Raw genomic sequence first — 17,059 nt, forward strand, 5'->3', positions numbered from 1 at the left:
ATTGTTCCTTGTCTGTTGTTGTTAACCTTTCTACATCAGAAAACGTGTTCCCTGCCTTTTAATGGTGCTGGCATAAAAATCTCCTTATCAGAGACAAAAACCTCTAAAAGCAGTCTGACCTACAAACCTGTGCTGAACTGTGGTTGAACCTTCCCCAGACAACGTTCCTGTAGCCACCACCTAGTAGGAAACAAATCAAACTTATAGTTCCTCTTCCTTGATAGCCCAGAAGTTTTTATCATTCAGGATGTCGAGTTAAAAAGCAGAGGATGTGTCATCTGGTGTCTTAAGTACTTGATTATTGTTTTTCTCAATTATGAACGCAAACTTGTTGCAAACCTGTTTGGAATTATTCTCTACTCTGCCAGCTAGTTCTTCCTCTGCTAAAGACAGCAGCTAAAATTTCTGTCTTGCTGTAATCAAAGCTGTCTTGATAAAATCTTGCTGTGTTGTCAGACTGGCTCTTGAGGTAGCACTTAAAGACACTTAAGTGACTAGTGGTTTCCTGCTGTGCAAAACTCTACTCTGAGACACTTTGTAGGGCCTACATGAAGTGCAGATAGTTGTCAAAGTCATATTGAGAGGTGAAGGACATTCAGTGACCTAGCTATTCAATCATATGTCTCAATATTTGAGGTTGTGGCCACTATAGTCCTTACATAAACTTTCACCATTTTATAAAATTGGGAAAATAATTGTTTGAGTCTACAATTCAGTTTCAAAAAGGACCTCTCTTGTAAGTTCTTTTCAGCTCTCTATCTGTATTGGCTACTGGGGCAGATGTGAGGGAGTGCACAGCACTGCCCATTGTCCAGAGGAGTGAGAAAGACAGGAGCAGTGCTATTCCTTCTCAAAGCCCTCCCTCTGTCAAGGAAATAGGGCTTGTGAGAGTTGATGTGCTGCTGAAAGGATACTACTCCCAGTCAAACTGCACCAGCAGAAAAAAAACCAAATCAGGGACTATATTTGCTGATCAGTTTGCTCGCATTTGGGAAGCTCTTCCCTAGATCTGGGAGAACATAACAGAGTTTTACTGTGCTATCTGAAAGGCTAGAAACTGTTTTGGGGGTGATTGTTTAGTTTTCGGTTTTGGGTTTTTTTACTAGTGGGACTATAGATTACTTAGTGAGTTCTGCAAAGGACATGGTTATTCTCTGTATGTTTGGGTTCTTACTGATTAAAAAAGTAGGATTTATGGTAACATCCATACCTACCCTTCTTACTAGTTTTGCAAATAACAGTGAAAAAGTTCCCTTAGGCAAAGCACGTCCTCTCTTGCTGTGTGGCTGGAGACACATCTTTGTGGGAAATAAAAAAAGATTTTCTTCCATTTCTTTATTTGTTTGCCAGTACAGCATTTAGGTAAATAAAGTCCTTTGTAGATAATCCCAGCCGAAATCAATGGGATGAATGTGGCTTGAGGCATGGAAGAACTGCAGTCATGGCAACATAATGGCTAACAGGCCCTGTATTAGTTGTTATAAACCAGTAAACAAAATTGATTAAACTATTTTAATATTGTACCTGGATTGAAAATTTTATAAATATTTCACTAACGTACATGTTTACTTTGACAGTTGCAGTTCCTGTGTATCACACTTGGCCATTTTATGCCAGCTTTAGCCATTGAGGAGTTTGCTTTGCAAATGGACTAGCTGGCTTTAATAGGACTAGCAACAGGAAGAAATGAATATGAAACTTGAGAAAGACTGTAGACCATCTACTGCTTGTTTACATTCTGTGACTGTCTTCTGGTCCCTGAAAACATTTTTGTGCCATTGGTATTTAGTAACTTTCGGTCAAAACCAAAGCAGAGGAGGAAGACGGGAAGATTTTTCATTGTTGGTCAAGCAAGATAGGCAAAAGTTGGCAGCTTCAAGAATTCAGAAAGGTTGCCAACAACTCATTTGGGGGAAGTGTTTTCCTGCATGAATTAAATGAGCAATTCTATGTACAGAAGTAATGTGCATCATTTCCTGATAGTCAGAACTTCCTTATCTTTTTTTTTTTCCATTTAATTTTTCTTCCTATTATAAAAACCAGGATTCTGAGCCACTTCCTGAGTCACTTGGAGAAGTCTGCTACTCTTGCAAGCAGTCAGCACATATCCTCCATTTCAGAAATGATTAACACTCCATTGTAAAAGTAGCTAGAAGTAATGTAGTAATGTAGGCAAAAAAAAAATCCTGTTGTAAGGTTCCAGAATCTTGCTATTTATGATAGTTAGAAATTGTCTCCTAATTAATCCAAAATTAATTCATGGACAGTTTATAACTCTCTACTGTGTGTCCTATGGTTTAAGTAGCTTTTTCTTTTCCGAATACTTTTATCATCCTGTATTTCACAGAATCAAAGAATGTGTGATGTTAGAAGGGACCACAGTGGGTCGTCTGGTCCAACCTCCCAGCTCAAGCAGTATCATTCTAAGAGCACATAGTACAGGATTGTGTCCAGACAATTCTTGAATATCTCCAGTGAGGGAGACTCCACAGCCTCTCTGGACAATCTCTTCCAGTGTGTGGTCACCCACACAGTGAAGAAGTTCTTCCTCATGTTCATTTATTCTTTCACAGTACTTGTGAAAGAAGCCTCATTTTTTGTTATGTCAGTAAGCTGTCTTTGCACAGAAGTTGCATATTTCATTAACATTTTCATTTGTCTGTCTTAAAACTGGGAAGGTGAGCTGAAGACAATAAAAAGTTTTAGACGTATCAACTTGAAGCAGTTGTTGCATTTTGTTTTTCTGGGGGGGAGGGGGAAGGAGGGATGCAGTTTAGGGCCAGGCTTTTTTATTTAGTTAGTTTGGTATTCTCAGTTACTGTACATCATTTGTTTAAAAGTGCCAGAAGACTTTAAGCTCTTATTTCAAGTTCATCACTTAAACTTACTCTTCCCTATCAAGCATTCTTACTTCAAGGATGTGCTTTCCTTTGTTCATCCCTGTGTAAGGAGAAAGGAAGGCTTTATGTCTTTGGAACCACAGAAGATAGGTACATACTCAACATATGACAGTTGCTTTTCTCCACCTCTGCCTTATGTCTCACGCTTTGCACTGTATTCATTCTTTTGTGGTCTTTCTCTCTGCCTCTTCTCCACTTTGCCAAAATTCTCCAAAGAGCAGTTATCATTTTGCAGTGTAAGCAAAGAATGAAAGGCATGTCGAGAATAGATTTGCTCCTGGCTATAGCAGACAATTCCTTATACAGCCATGTGCCCTGGCTGCTGGGAGGGGTGAGATACTGGAATCTGCAGGGCTTGCAAGGTGTAAACTCCAGCTGAAGGATGTTATTCCACTGCATCTAGAAAGTCAGGTTTTCCTGACTTCATTTAATCTGAAACTAGAACTGGAGACTCATAAATCTAATAATTTTTGTACTGCCAGAAGCTACAGTGAAAACTAGTGATCAATCAGGACTGATTTCACAAGGAGGAGAGTCAGTTTCATGCCTTGATAAGATTATGTCCTTCTTCTCTTTCTTCTACCAAACTTCATAACAAATACAAATAAAACACTAATTACTTGGTGGAATTCAGCACTTAATCCTTTATCTCAATTGCTTGGGTTTTTACATATGAAAAAGAGAGAGAGAGAGACTGACAGACTGACAGTTAATGGAACAGCTTTTAAAAGAAAAAAGTATTTTAGAAGAGAAGTAAAAGGGAAAAAGAACACCTCAAAGTATCAAGTAATTAAACAAAAGTGTCAGTGTTAGAGCATATAGTGAACACAGAAGATTAATTTATAAAATTGGGAATAAAAGTTCTTTTAATCCCAAGACCACAAATGTTGTACACTTACAAAGTAATTTGTATTGGTGAAGATGACCAATTACTGTATTACTTCTCTCAATATGTTACATTATGTCTTCCAGAACTACAATAAGAATGGACTTTCTTAGATAAATTGTTTCAAAATTGTGTGTGAGAAGTGTTTTTCTTTTTAAAGAATTAAGAAGCAGCTTAAATGTCAGGCTATGGACATAGTTTTTTTCTGTTAATTCTCCTGCTATCAGTAGAAAACAGGATCAAAATACCATAACTAACCTTCGTCCGAGTAATGACAGTGTATAAAAATGTTTAGAGTAAACAAAATTCAGCTTCTAGAAAATTTAGAAAATGTTTTTTCTATCCTGATGATCATACCTCTTGCCATTTGCAAGATACTTGACAGTAGTTACTAGCCTTGGTGCCATGCCAAAAAGTATCCTGAATGTATTCCCTCATTGCTCACTTTATTGCAAGTACCTACTAAATATAAGTTCTCTTAATACTAAAAGTGATTTACTACCTAATCTGAAGTTAATTGGGAGACAGTTGGAAAGGGAGGTCATGTGATGCTGATAGGACAGTATAGAAGGAAAAGAGGCTATATCCCTCAATTCTGTTAAATCCTAATCCAGTGACAAGAAGCAAACAACATAGACAGTGGCTACTTCTTTAGCTACATTAACTTCTCTTTTCATCCATTGAAATTTATTGGTTTAATTCAAAAAGTTTTCATGGAATGTTGGAGGGAAGTAAAATTTTCACTGATTTGAGACTGGAGATAGAAGAAGTCCAAGCTCTTTGCAATTTGAAAAGGTATCAGCAGATGAAAGCATAGAGGAAGAAAATTGGTGTAGGCTGGGGAAACTCCAAATAAATATTATACCACTTCCACCTAAGGGGAAGAGCTATGTTTTCCTGGATATTTTGAGTTATATGACAAGGGATGCTTACCCTTGGATACTGAGGTCTGAGTCTCCACTCTTGAAATTACTAGTTTTCAAGGATTTTAAAATCATTCTGGTTTTAATATATTTGTATATGCTATATTTCAGTCTTCTAAAACTTTGGAAAACTGTAATGCTTTGTGCCTTGATTTAAGCGTGCAATGTACATTCATGTCAGTGATGTCCAGACCATTTATCAGAAATTTGTGTGTGGCTGGTGTCAAGTGTAATTCACAAGGCTGTTTGTCTTAAAAGCTGAATGAAAGCCCGTGTATTATAAAACTGGAAATATTCAGTATAATTTTTAATACCTCTTCAGTTAGTAAATTGGTTGAGAGCATAAAGAATATAGGAAAACCCAGACCTGTTGCAGGTACTTAGCTGCACAGTGAATAATCAAGTGAAATTGCTCAAAAAAGGGAGTCCTTAACATAACACATGTAAAGGGCTAGGTGCTTAACTTTGATGCATTTGAGAAAGACCTGCTTATTTCAGGTCAAGAAAAGATGTCAGGCTAATCATTAATGACTTACAAATACCTCCTTCATACTCTATGCACTTTAAAAAGTCTTGCACGCTAACATTTTCTCAACTGAGTAAATGAAGCTCCTGGTTTCCAAGAAAGCCAAAACAATTCTGTTTAACATCTGCTTTGTTAAAGCCATATGGATGCTCCTGATGTCTATGAATTCATTTTTATACATGGAATAGTTTTTGTACTTAACTGTTAGTAAGAGATTGCTTGTATCTCTGAAATGCCAGTTAGAGTATTTTTCTTTGTTACCCAAGTTTTGTTTTCAGTATTTGTTTTCAAGTTACTCTTTGTAGTAAACTCACACCTCTCTCTTTTCTTTTTTTTTCCCCTTATGCAGAGGATTACTACTTCAGGAAAACAGCAGGTTTTCAGAGGCATTGCATTACTATAAACTGGCAATTGGTAGCAGACCCACACTAGCTTGTAAGTATTTTAACTACACAAGCTTGTATAATGTTGACTATAGTCTTCATAGAAAATTTTCCTACTCGTTAATAATTCTTTCTTTTTTTTCAGAAGTTTTTAAGTCAGAAAGCAAAAGGTGAGCTAGAGCCCTTGAAAGCAAGTGCTTATTAGTAAACAACTACATTTACTGTGGTACAAGTAAGAAGCAGATAATGAATTAACACTCAGCAGTGCTACTGGAACTTAAAATGTTTCTGATCTGAGGTGTTGAGCCACAGACACCACTTCCCAAATTTTAAGGCTCCTGCTTTCTGTTTCTTATAGCCAGTCCCTGATATTTATGGTATTTGTGTGAGTGAATAATACGAATATTTTTGAAGTCCTTTCATTTTTTTGTTCTTGTCTGGGGAAAATGGCGAATAATTATTGGGGTGTTGCCAGTAATAGGATCCAAAATTAAGTGATGCTGTTTAAGATTGCTTACACTTTTGTACCTTCAGTATTGATCTTCTCTGTATGTATATATGTTTTTATGTCTATGTATCTTTTTTGTAACACTTCAAACAGTGGTGCTATATGCTGCATACAGTCCTACTAAGAGGAGCAAAATGGAATACCCTGCCTAACCAGTGATTCCTTCCCTCCTTACTCAGTCTTTATAGTCACTTTCTTCTTTCCTTGTCTATGAACATTTACTTTTATATGTTCACATATGTTACATGTTCACACTCACACCAATGAGCGACCTGTATTATTCTAAACCCAAATTAGATAACCATGGGATCTCTACCAGATACTTCTTAGAATTAAAACAGTAGGTACAGCATAAAAGCACTCCATTAAAAGATAACATTTTTTCCCTCTTCACAGCTGCCTATTTAAATACTGGTATCATCCTGATGAACCAAGGGAAGACAGAGGAAGCCAGGAGGACTTTTGTGAAGTGTTCAGAGATCCCTGATGAAAATCTGAAAGATCCTCATGCTCATAAAAGCTCTGTTACCAGCTGTCTTTATAATTTAGGAAAACTTTTTCATGAACAAGGACACTATGAGGTAAGACTACAGATTTGCTACTGCTGCCACCCAGACTTCCAAAGTACATCACAGACACAAATTGATTGAATTTCACCAGATCAAGATTAGCATGTTCTACAGAGAATATTTGTTCTCTGCAGCCACTGTGTAATGATATTATTTAGCAGTGTGATGTTCTCATGTTAGAATCAACATTAGCAGTGGTCACATCTGATATGTGTTAGTTCCTTGGTTTTGGCTTTTTATCCATAGCTGTTATGCAAAGGATAAAACCTGATTAAAGGCCAGTCAACCTAAAGTGTACTGGCTTTATTATTCAAAACAGAGTAAGTCCGTCTTTATTTGGAAAGGTACAATTATGCTTGCATTTAAGTCTCCAAAAAAAAGACCCAGTTGAAATAATTTAAAACTTTGTTGATTAAAAACATCCCACTGTGCGTTATTTTAAGATAACTTCCCCTCAGTGCAAAAGTGGGTTGGATATTTTTAATGTAACCATACACTACACCCAAGCCATCCCATCTCATTTACATGTACAACTGTGACTGTTGTGATTCCTCTCCATTTTCCCTGATGAACTTAACTGAAACTGGGCATTCACTTGAGGTTTGACCTTTAGCAGTATTTGAAAGAAATTCATTCTCTCTTCGCATTGCCAGGCACACTTCAGAACAGGAGCTGTGAGTGGTTTTGATCCATATAAGTGTTCCTGACCATGACAGTTACGTCAGCTGTTTAAGATCAGGGATGCACAAGCTGGACAGATTCCCTGCCATCTGTCTGCTGCATCCAGCTCTGTCAGATGAAGTTACTGATTGGTTAAAATACAGACAAACTAATGCATATATACAGAGAAGAGAATAAAACAGGAACATGTTGTCTGCACAGATGATAGAGTGTAGAGTTGGAGTTCAATGCCTACAAGGTACAAGGACTTTTAAGAATATAAAACATCAGATTTCTTCCTGGTGGTCATTGCAGCCTTTATAAGCTGTGACTGTTTGATGCAGAGCTAACTGACTGACCAGTTAGCATCCAAAGTTCTGCATGAATAAATGTGCGATCAGGTAATTTAAGACACAGCATATTTGCAAAGGGATTCCAGTTTTGGCATTCTTGACTTTATTGTGCATCTCATCCTTTCTGTGGAGCAGACTGCAGTTGTGAGGATTATGCTGTAGACATACACAAACTTCTGTCTATTTGGCAGTAGACAATGATTTCTTTATTTTTAGGTCACTTAATGTAGTTAATCATCAGAAAGTCCTTTGTCTGCAATTTGGTAATACTCCATGTTCTTTGACAGCCTATAAGATTTTATACATTTATAAACTTGTCAGTCATTAAGGGGTATAAAAAATGTTCTTGTTACTTCTTCCTGGAAAAGAAGTTGCAATGTTGGAACTAACCTGATCTCTTGTCTGTAAGAGTCACTGAATTTGGTAAAATTTAGGTAAAAATAACTTTTTAAAAGGAGAAGTTTTGTACTTTCTGTGACTTTTTTGATACTGATGTGTTTTCTCTATCCCTACACCTTTTATTTGGGGAAGGAAGATAGTTTGGCTTTATTTTATATGTGAAAGGCTGCTTTTGAAGTTGGTGTTTTCCCACTTGTGTGTCTCTTTTCAGGATGCCCTTACGGTTTACAAAGAAGCAATACAGAAAATGCCAAGGCAGTTTGCACCACAGAGCTTATATAACATGATGGGTAAGTGCACTGTTAGTGCTTCAGAATGATATTTGAGGGTCAGGCAGGGTGAAACAAAAGACCTTATCCAGGAAACTGGTGTTCAAATTAATGAGCCAATAAAACCCAAAAATAATTACCTTCAGTAGATACAAGCCAAACTAGATTCAGAGCTTAAATGCCAGCAAATGCAATGCTGGATAAGGCACAATAAATGATGAGACTGGTAGATACTGGATATCTTTGAGAGTGTCAATGCAGCATCTTTGCATTTAGAATGCATGGATTAGTGTTTTTCTCTCTCTCCAGAATCTCTCATCTGCTACCTTGGAGACCCCATGTCCTCACATGTCTATGGGTGTTAGGTGTTGAATTGCCTTGTAAACCAAGAAGATGTCCAAACAGACCCACTGAGATAGTTGTACTTTTTTTCTCAAGTTGTGCCAAAAACTTATTTCCCACCTGATGTACTTTAGTTTCGCTATCTACAATGAAAGAATTCTTACTCTTCTTCCAGGACCAGCTATCTGTCCTTCAAAATTTTAAGAGTCCCTTGAGTGCTTAAAAAAACCCATCAATTTATCTGTGAGAAGTTTTTTTGTTTAACTTCACTTCCTCATATTCTTCATCACATTTTTATATGGGACACATTAAACAGATAAAATAAAAGATAATATGAATTATTACTTCTAGTACTCAGGTATGAAAACAAGAGGGTTCTTATTGTTCCAGAGATACTTGTAAGTGGAATTCTCTCTCAAAGCGCATGTGTTTCTGCTAAGCAACCCCAGTTGACCGAGTACTCTCCTGTTTGGGATAGAAAAGGATGTAAGAACCTTTACTTTAAAGTAGCTCAAAGTGGAGCAATTAAAAATATATGTGGAAACAGTTAGGATCAACAGGAAGCATGTGGGGTTTTGTGTGGTTTTCCCCCCCACCAATGCCTACTATGCCAGGGAATGTATTGGTTTGACGCAGTTGTTGATTGCTTATTCAGGAAAGGCATCTTTTATTAGCACCTTACAAATACTAGGGCACAGGAAAAAGTAAAATTGTAATTGTAATTGATGCTATATGTTTGAAAAATATAAATGCTGAATTAAGTACTTCTCTTGCCACAGTGACAAAATATTAAATGTCAGTAACAGTATAAACACCTTCCTAGCAGTTCGTACAGTTCAGTGGAGAATTACTTCTCCGTGGATGCTAAACTTTTCCAGATTGATGCCAATGGCTAAAATCCATAAATTGCACAAATTCGTTATTACATATACTTTTGTTCATTGTCAGTCTTAGCAAAATTATGGTTTTATCAATTTTATGTATCAGCATTTGCTGATAAATTTGGTGGTGGTGGCAGTCATCACTGTGTGAATTAAACCTCTGCTTAGTGTCGGTGTCCTGTAGTGATTGCTGAAATACTGCAGTGCTCCAGCAAATCCTCTGAAGTTTGACTGCCCTGTTTAGTGCAGATATGCCTTTCATAATTCTGCTAAAAGGGCTCTTCAGAATACAAAACTGGAAAACATAAACCACTGCTGTTTCTAGCATGTAATGGTTGTCCCATTACAAAGCAAGCTTGTGCTACCCTTTTTCTTTTCCAATGAGCAGATGCTTCCTTTAAAACCACTATGACCTATCCGTTTCTTCAGATTTTTACTTATTTTTGGTTGCTTTTTAGGTTCAGGAGGTCTTTCTCAATTTCCTTTGCAAGCACAGTCTGTGATGTCCAAGTTCACTCTGTTCCTGGGATTTGCATTTATTAAACTCACAAAGACACAAAGACTAGTTCAGTCCTTTGCCCAGGCTTGGCTCCTGCCATACTTCCTTCCTCCACGCCTTAGCCCATACTCTGGTTCCTGCTTCCTTTAAGCTGCTGCCAGCACTTCATGGTTGTCGTGGTGGCAGAAGAAGTTACAGTCAGCTGAGTGCACCTTAGCTCCTTATGGAGCTCTGAGAATTTCAGCTTATCATTAACGTAGCATATGTTTGTATTTTGGTTGCTGTTGTGATGGCAGCTTTTGCAGGGAAGACAGAACTTGCTTTGCACTGGTTGCTGAACTGTTGCTTGTTGTTTATGGTGTGAAGGCAATCCAAGAGACTAAACTTGGGTAGTGAGTTGAATTAAATGCAGTGCAGCTATATTAACAGGGCTCAGACTGAATTGTTCAAAGCTGTCCTGGATGTGTCTACATAAGCCTACCCGTAATAGTGTAAAGGTAAGATGCCAAGACAGAGCTAGGTTGCTATGCTTCTTTATAGTGTGGAATGAAAACCATACCTGTGGGGAGTGGTAAAGCCCATCTGATTTAGCCTCTATTTAAGATTCTACACATAATCCCTGCAAGCATACTTGTCCTCTAAAAGGAGCTGACTAACTTAGACTTAGTAGCTCAAGTTGGGTGAGATAAATCCTAAATACCTATTCAGTCATCTCTTTGTATCATGTGTGACAGGAGAACAAGGCAACTGCATCCATTATCAGGAGTGCATCTGCTTTGCAGCTCGTACTGTCACTGAGTATCAGAAGGCCAACTGGAGTGTTTATTTCTGTTTTGATGTTCAAGACAAAATTATAAACATGTTTGCTATAACACTTGCTTTGATGAACAGCATTACATAAACTTGTCTGCCTACTTCTTGCCTTTAAAAGAGAGACTACAAGAACGGAAATAGGCCAGTCCTGTCTCATGTGCTTGCAACTGCATAAACCTGACTGAGCTGTGCCCACTTGTTGTATGCTTGTTGCTAGGGAGGAAAGGGGAGAAACTGGGGAGTGCTCCCCATCTCATTGGGAAGTAGCAGAAGGAAGTAGTCCTTCCCATTCTTCTTACATGTGGAAAAAGTCTTCACAGCTTATAATGAAATCCAAGAATAGTTACAGTTTGAGGATTATCTGCTACGGTTGTTGTTGTGATGAATGTATTTGCAGTCTCTGGCAATCTCTTTGCTTGGTTGAGTGGCACACATTGCCACATATTGGCATGTGATATAAGGAAACAGTGCTTCCTCTAATTCTTAATAATTACTCATTCATGTGACTGAAGATTTTTTGGAAGGTTTTTCTTCTCCTGTTTGATGTATATGACCCACTTGAAACAGAATAAACAGGAGATGAACTGTTTAAACGGAATCAGGTTTGAACTCCAGCACTCTGAGTGCAGTAGCATTAACACTCTAGCAGTGCTAAGCCTTTACACCACCTGCTTTCCCTGTTTCTGTTACACTTCTTTTCCTGTGCTTGCTTCTATTGGCCTTTCTCTCTGACAGGCCCAGTGACTCATTCCTCTGGTGTGTCAGTCTGCCTGACAGACTTTCATCCTTTAAACCTCTATGTAACTTGCCTCTTAATGGGAAAAAGAAGTATTGGGGCTCAAGAAGCAGGCATCCATTTGACTTCGCATTTTTTTCAGTTTACAAAAGACAGGGCTGTAATACCAGCATCAGATGTTCTAAGTTTGTGCATATGAAAATGTTGCAGGGTAGATTTTGGTCTCCTGTTGCTGTGATTTATTTTGCCAGGTGTGCAACAACTCAGCTAAGGAAACCATATGTTTCTCTGGCTTTTTACCAAGAAATAAAATCTTTTCATTTCTTAGGAGAACCCAAAACAGCTAAAAATGAAAACTCTAAAACTAGAATCAAAATAATTATTCAACAAGCTGTATAAGGTTGGCTTGGTATTTATTTTCTCTATACTATATTGCTTTGATGTAAATTAAAAAGTACATGCTAAGGTTACACAGATTAATTTGCTTGGCATGGCAACTTGCACTACAAAGGCCAGGGTCCAGCTCAGCTGTATTAAATAGGTAATATATTTTGTTTAAAGTTTCAATTAAAGCCTGAGGTCAAAAGATAAAATGGTCCCTGTGGGATCTTGAACACTTTAATGCCAATATTAGGATTGCTTAAGGATCAGCCTCTGCTCTAGATGTCTTTTGCATTCTTGAAATCTGATATTGTACAGTTGATTGTATTACATTGCTTTTAAAACCACACTAGCCCACCTGCTACAGTAATTCATACTCCTGACAGTTAAGTGGTGTGAAGTGGACCATGGAGGTTTTATTTTAATACCAACCAGTAACAAGAAAGATGTTGGGGTGGCATTGTTCAGGTTTAGATTGACAAGATACTGTCATAAAGACAAATGTCTTGATTGCACTTCATCTGCCCTTGCTAACTAACATCTGAATGTTTATTTTCAAATGCACTTCAGGCAAAGCCTTACAAACCTTTTTTATGAGAAATGCAAGTCACAAAAAAGCTAACATTGCAGGAGTGAATGCTGTTCACGATGCACAAGTTAATGTTTAAATTCTCCTTGTGAATCTGCTGGATTGCACAAGGACAGAAAACAAATCATATGCAAGTGTACAGACCAGAAAAGGGGAGCCAGATTTTACATCTGGTGCAGAGGTTTGTTTCATAAGTACAAAGGCTTAGCGTGCAGAGAGACTTTCTCTGTTGATGATTATAACATAACTATCAGTTTACTTGATTAGGCTTTTGGGTCAGTATGGCTGTTTCTACAAACCTGTTAATATTGTTAGGGCTCCTATCCTATTTACCCCTTCCTCCCATTAAATGCTTTCTTATTGAATTAATTTGAAATATTGTTCAGAACTCCAGGAAACCCTTTGGTATAGTTTTACTGTGAATGCTGAGCAACACTTAATTTTTAAGATCCAAAGATGATTAAGCTGTGAAATACATATCCCACATCATAACTTATGCAGAGTGTGGTACTTGCACCTATCTAAGCTTTAGTCATCAGTGTGCTTCCTATGCATCTCATGAAGTTTGACTGGTAATTTCTTACGAAGTGTATATTACAAGTCTTTTTATTTTTCTTTTAAAACTAGCTTGGATGGAAAAATGAGATTTTTTTTTCTTTCATATGTACATTTTATTACATGTTCCATGGAAATAGGAGTGGAGTCCTCTCCAGTGCTGATGGGAATAAAATGCTGGGTTTCCTACTCTCCCCCTTCCCACCCTCATTTGGATACTTTAACCCTTCCCCCTCTGAGACTTTGCAGACTGTAGTAGTTTATATCTGATGTCCAAAGCTAAGTAGCTAAGTGCTGCATCCAGCTGGCAGCCAGTCCCTGGTGGTGTTCCAGTGGCTCAGTATTAGGGCCAGTCCTGTTTAATATCTTTACTGATGATCTGGATGAGGCGATTGAGTGCACTCTCAGTTAGTTCACAGATGACGCCAAGTTGGGCAGGAGTGTTGATCTGCTGGAGGGCAGGAAGGCTCTGCAGAGGGGTCTGGACAGGCTGGATCAGAGGGCCAATGCCAGTTGTATGAGGGTCAGTAAGGCAAATTGCTGGGTCCTGCACTTGGGTCCCAACAGCTACAGGCAGGGGCTAGAGTGGCTGGAAAGCAACCCAGAAAAAAAGGACCTGGGGTGCTGGTCAACAACAGCTGAACACGAGCCAGCAGTGCCCAGGCATCCTGGCTTGTATCAGAAATAGTGTGGCCAGCAGGACCAGGGCAGTTATTGTCTCTCTGTTCTCTGCACTGGTGAGGCCACACCTCGAGTGCTGTGTCCAGTTCTGGGCCACTTACTACAGGGAAGACATTGAGGTGCTGGAGTGAGTCCAGGGAAGGGCAACAGAGCTGGTGAAGCATCTGGAGCACAAGTCCTGTGAGGAGTGGCTGAGGGAGCTAGGGGTGTTTAGCCTGGAGAAAAGGAGGCTCAGGAGAAACCTCTCTCCAACTCCCTGAAAGGAGATTGCAGCCAGCTGGCAGTTGGTCTCTTCTGCCAGGCAACCAGCAACAAGAGAAGAGGAAAAGACCTCAAGCTGTGCCAGGGGAGTTGGACATCAGGAAGAATTTATTTACTGAAAGGGTTGTCAAGAGTTGAAACGGGCTACCCAGGGAAGTGGTGGAGTCACCATCATTGGAAGTGTTCAAGAAATGATTGGATATGGCAATATCTTGGTGCTGTGATCTAGTTGACGTGGTGTTCGGTCAAAGGTTGGACTTTGATCTTTGATGTCTCTTTCAACCTAAATGATTCTGTGATTCTATGATTCTAAGAATGAATCTTCAATCTGATTGCAGTGTCTCCTGTTTTTCCACTTTGTGTTGAGGGATTCAAGCTGGGTATGAAGGCTACAGCAGTGGGTTACTGGAGATGGTGATTGATTGAATGTTTGAGACTAGGTTTGGTTTTTTGGTTTTTTTTTCCCAGGTTTACAGTTTTTCTTATTTTTTCTCTTCGGACTACTGATCTATATTTTAATATGAAATGCTTGAGTTTTCTTAGGTAATAGTCTGAAAAAGCTGATTCTAAGGATGAAACACATTTTTGTTTTAAACATACAGGGTTTTATATGAAAATAGTATAGTCATAACATTTGCAGACCAAATATACGGTCCAATATTGAAACTGGGCTATAGGGATCCCAGTTAGGCATGCTTCTAATGGAAAGTGCTTCTATTAATAGTGTTTTAAGGAAACCTATACTGGCATGAAAATGAAATTACCTATCTTGTGTGAGCTCAATGCCTCTATTTTTGTTAGTATACTTCTTTCATTGAAAGCCTTTGTACAGCAGGAAACAGCTGCAGTGTCCATGCTGTTCCATGCTGCAACTGATGTTATTTTGCTCTTCATTTATATGTTTTCCTCTTTAGGTGTTTTTCTTCAAAAGTAGCTTAGTGGTCTAATTAAATCAGATAAGGCTTTGCTCTGGCTAATTGAGGCTATAAGAATTTGCTCAGGTAAAGTAAATGTGGATTGACTCCCATCCATCAAAAACCCTGATAAAGTACAATACACTCCTTGAAATCTTCAAGGCGATTATTCCGTAAAAGGAAAAAAAATCCACACAGAATGTGCTTAATCTGTGCAGAACCTGATGCTCATTATGTTCACATGCTTCAGCTGTTTCGGGGAAGATGTGCATGCACTGCATATTTATAACCAAAACTATTAATCTTTTGCAGTATATCTTGGCTATCAGTATAGTATAACATCAAACTGTGCTTCCAGATTTATTATGTTATTGTATGCACTGGTACTGAAGGGAAAAAAGGGGGAAGTCATATGTCTGTGGAGGTGCATTTATGGGAAGCACATCTGCAGTATTGATTTGCACAAGAAAGCTGCACAGTTACGTTATCAAAGACACAAACTCCTTGTGGCATTGTGACACACAGGGATGCAGACCTCTCCATCATTTTCTAAGGCAATTTGTTTATAATCCCAATTCAAAGAAATTATGAAAAATTAAATTTAAATCCTGATGGAATGTATATATTAGAGATTTTTCTTTTCAAAGGGCATCTCCGTCTTCCTTTGTGTTTTGACAACTGTTGTCTTGTCCATGTCAAATTTATATTTTCTATATTACAATTTTACCACCCAGAAAAATGAGGGACAGATAATTAGCATATATAAGGATGATGCAAAGCAGATTTATCCTACATTGCCTCCTTTATGAAGACATTTTTTCAGTTGTCTTTTCAGCAATATCTTTTGGGGTCCTAAAAGAAGGTCCACTGGTGGGACATAACTTCTTAATCTGAAAATATGAGTACATTACACCCATGGAGGTACAGTGCTTTTACTTCTATAGTTCTATTGTACTTTCTCATGGGAAAGTCTGGCATGCACCCTACCAGGATATGACCCTTGCTTGCTATGACTACACGCATGTGAAACAGAACAAATATGAAATCAGCAGATGAGAGGTTTATCCAGAACTCTGTAACACACATTTATGTAAATGGTACCTGATACTGCTTTTTAACCGTATGGTATGTATTGGAAAATCTTGTATCCTTTCTAAAAATTTATTTTTCTTACAAACACATTCCATTTAATTATCAAGTATTAGCCTTTAGGGGAAATAGCTGCTAGCAAGCTAATCTTTTATTAGCATCATTATGTAATAGAAATATTTAATGTTTATTATTATTCTTATTGGGTTTTAATTATTGTTAATTATATGTTAATTATTGTTAATGCTATGTTAATTAAATGTATTTAATAATAGTTAATATCCTGGCATGATTTTAGTGGGGATGTTTTGGCTGGTTTATTATTTTTGTGGGGTTTTGTTTCATTTGCTTTATTTTGAAGGATTATTTTTAAATTCCAAGGATTCTGAGGAAGTATGGGAAAATACTGTTGGTGAACAGTAGTTTGGCAAGTAGTCTATCTCTGTGGCAAATAAAATCCACTTCAGTATAGGGATTTTAATTATAGTGGTGTAAATCTAGCTAAAAGGTATCCTGTTTCTAATTTCTTTGAAAGTATTAATAGAGGTGTTAATGAACTTTCTATGCACTTCTTTAATGGTGTTTCAGTTGCATATTAATGTTTTTCTTGCACTACATTAGTAGATGAGAACTACAGTTTTATAATATATGCTCTTTCTTGTAGAATAAGCCAAGAACTGGGTTCATAAAACTCAGAAAATATTAACTGAACTAACCCCTGTAAAAATGGAAACGGCTTTGAATTACTGATTTATCCCATTTTACTCCTGTCGTCTGTTGAATTTATTACCACCACTCATTGTGCAGGCAATGCTGCACAGGTCTGTGTGTTGATACAGATTAGGGACTGGAAATAACTGTGCATTTATGTCTTAAGGTTTTCACTGCCGTGAATTTCTTTCTGATTGTTAGCTCTTTATTGAACTTTACAGATCTGACAAG

At 37.9% G+C, this 17,059-nt stretch overlaps 1 protein-coding gene across 1 annotated transcript in view; it reads left to right on the forward strand.

The window, feature by feature from the left end:
- Positions 1 to 17,059, forward strand: part of TMTC2 (transmembrane O-mannosyltransferase targeting cadherins 2) — a 240,517-nt gene that overhangs the window by 160,338 nt on the left and 63,120 nt on the right. The window contains exons 5-7 of the mRNA XM_085045973.1: positions 5,585 to 5,670; positions 6,523 to 6,707; positions 8,319 to 8,397. Of these exons, the coding sequence (XP_084902099.1) occupies positions 5,585 to 5,670; positions 6,523 to 6,707; positions 8,319 to 8,397 (350 nt within the window). The remainder of the gene's footprint in view (positions 1 to 5,584; positions 5,671 to 6,522; positions 6,708 to 8,318; positions 8,398 to 17,059) is intronic.

Source organism: Lichenostomus cassidix, chromosome 1Aa (genome assembly GCF_008360975.1).
Source record: "Lichenostomus cassidix isolate B80296 chromosome 1Aa, HeHo_3.0, whole genome shotgun sequence".
Lineage (NCBI taxonomy): Eukaryota > Metazoa > Chordata > Aves > Passeriformes > Meliphagidae > Lichenostomus > Lichenostomus cassidix.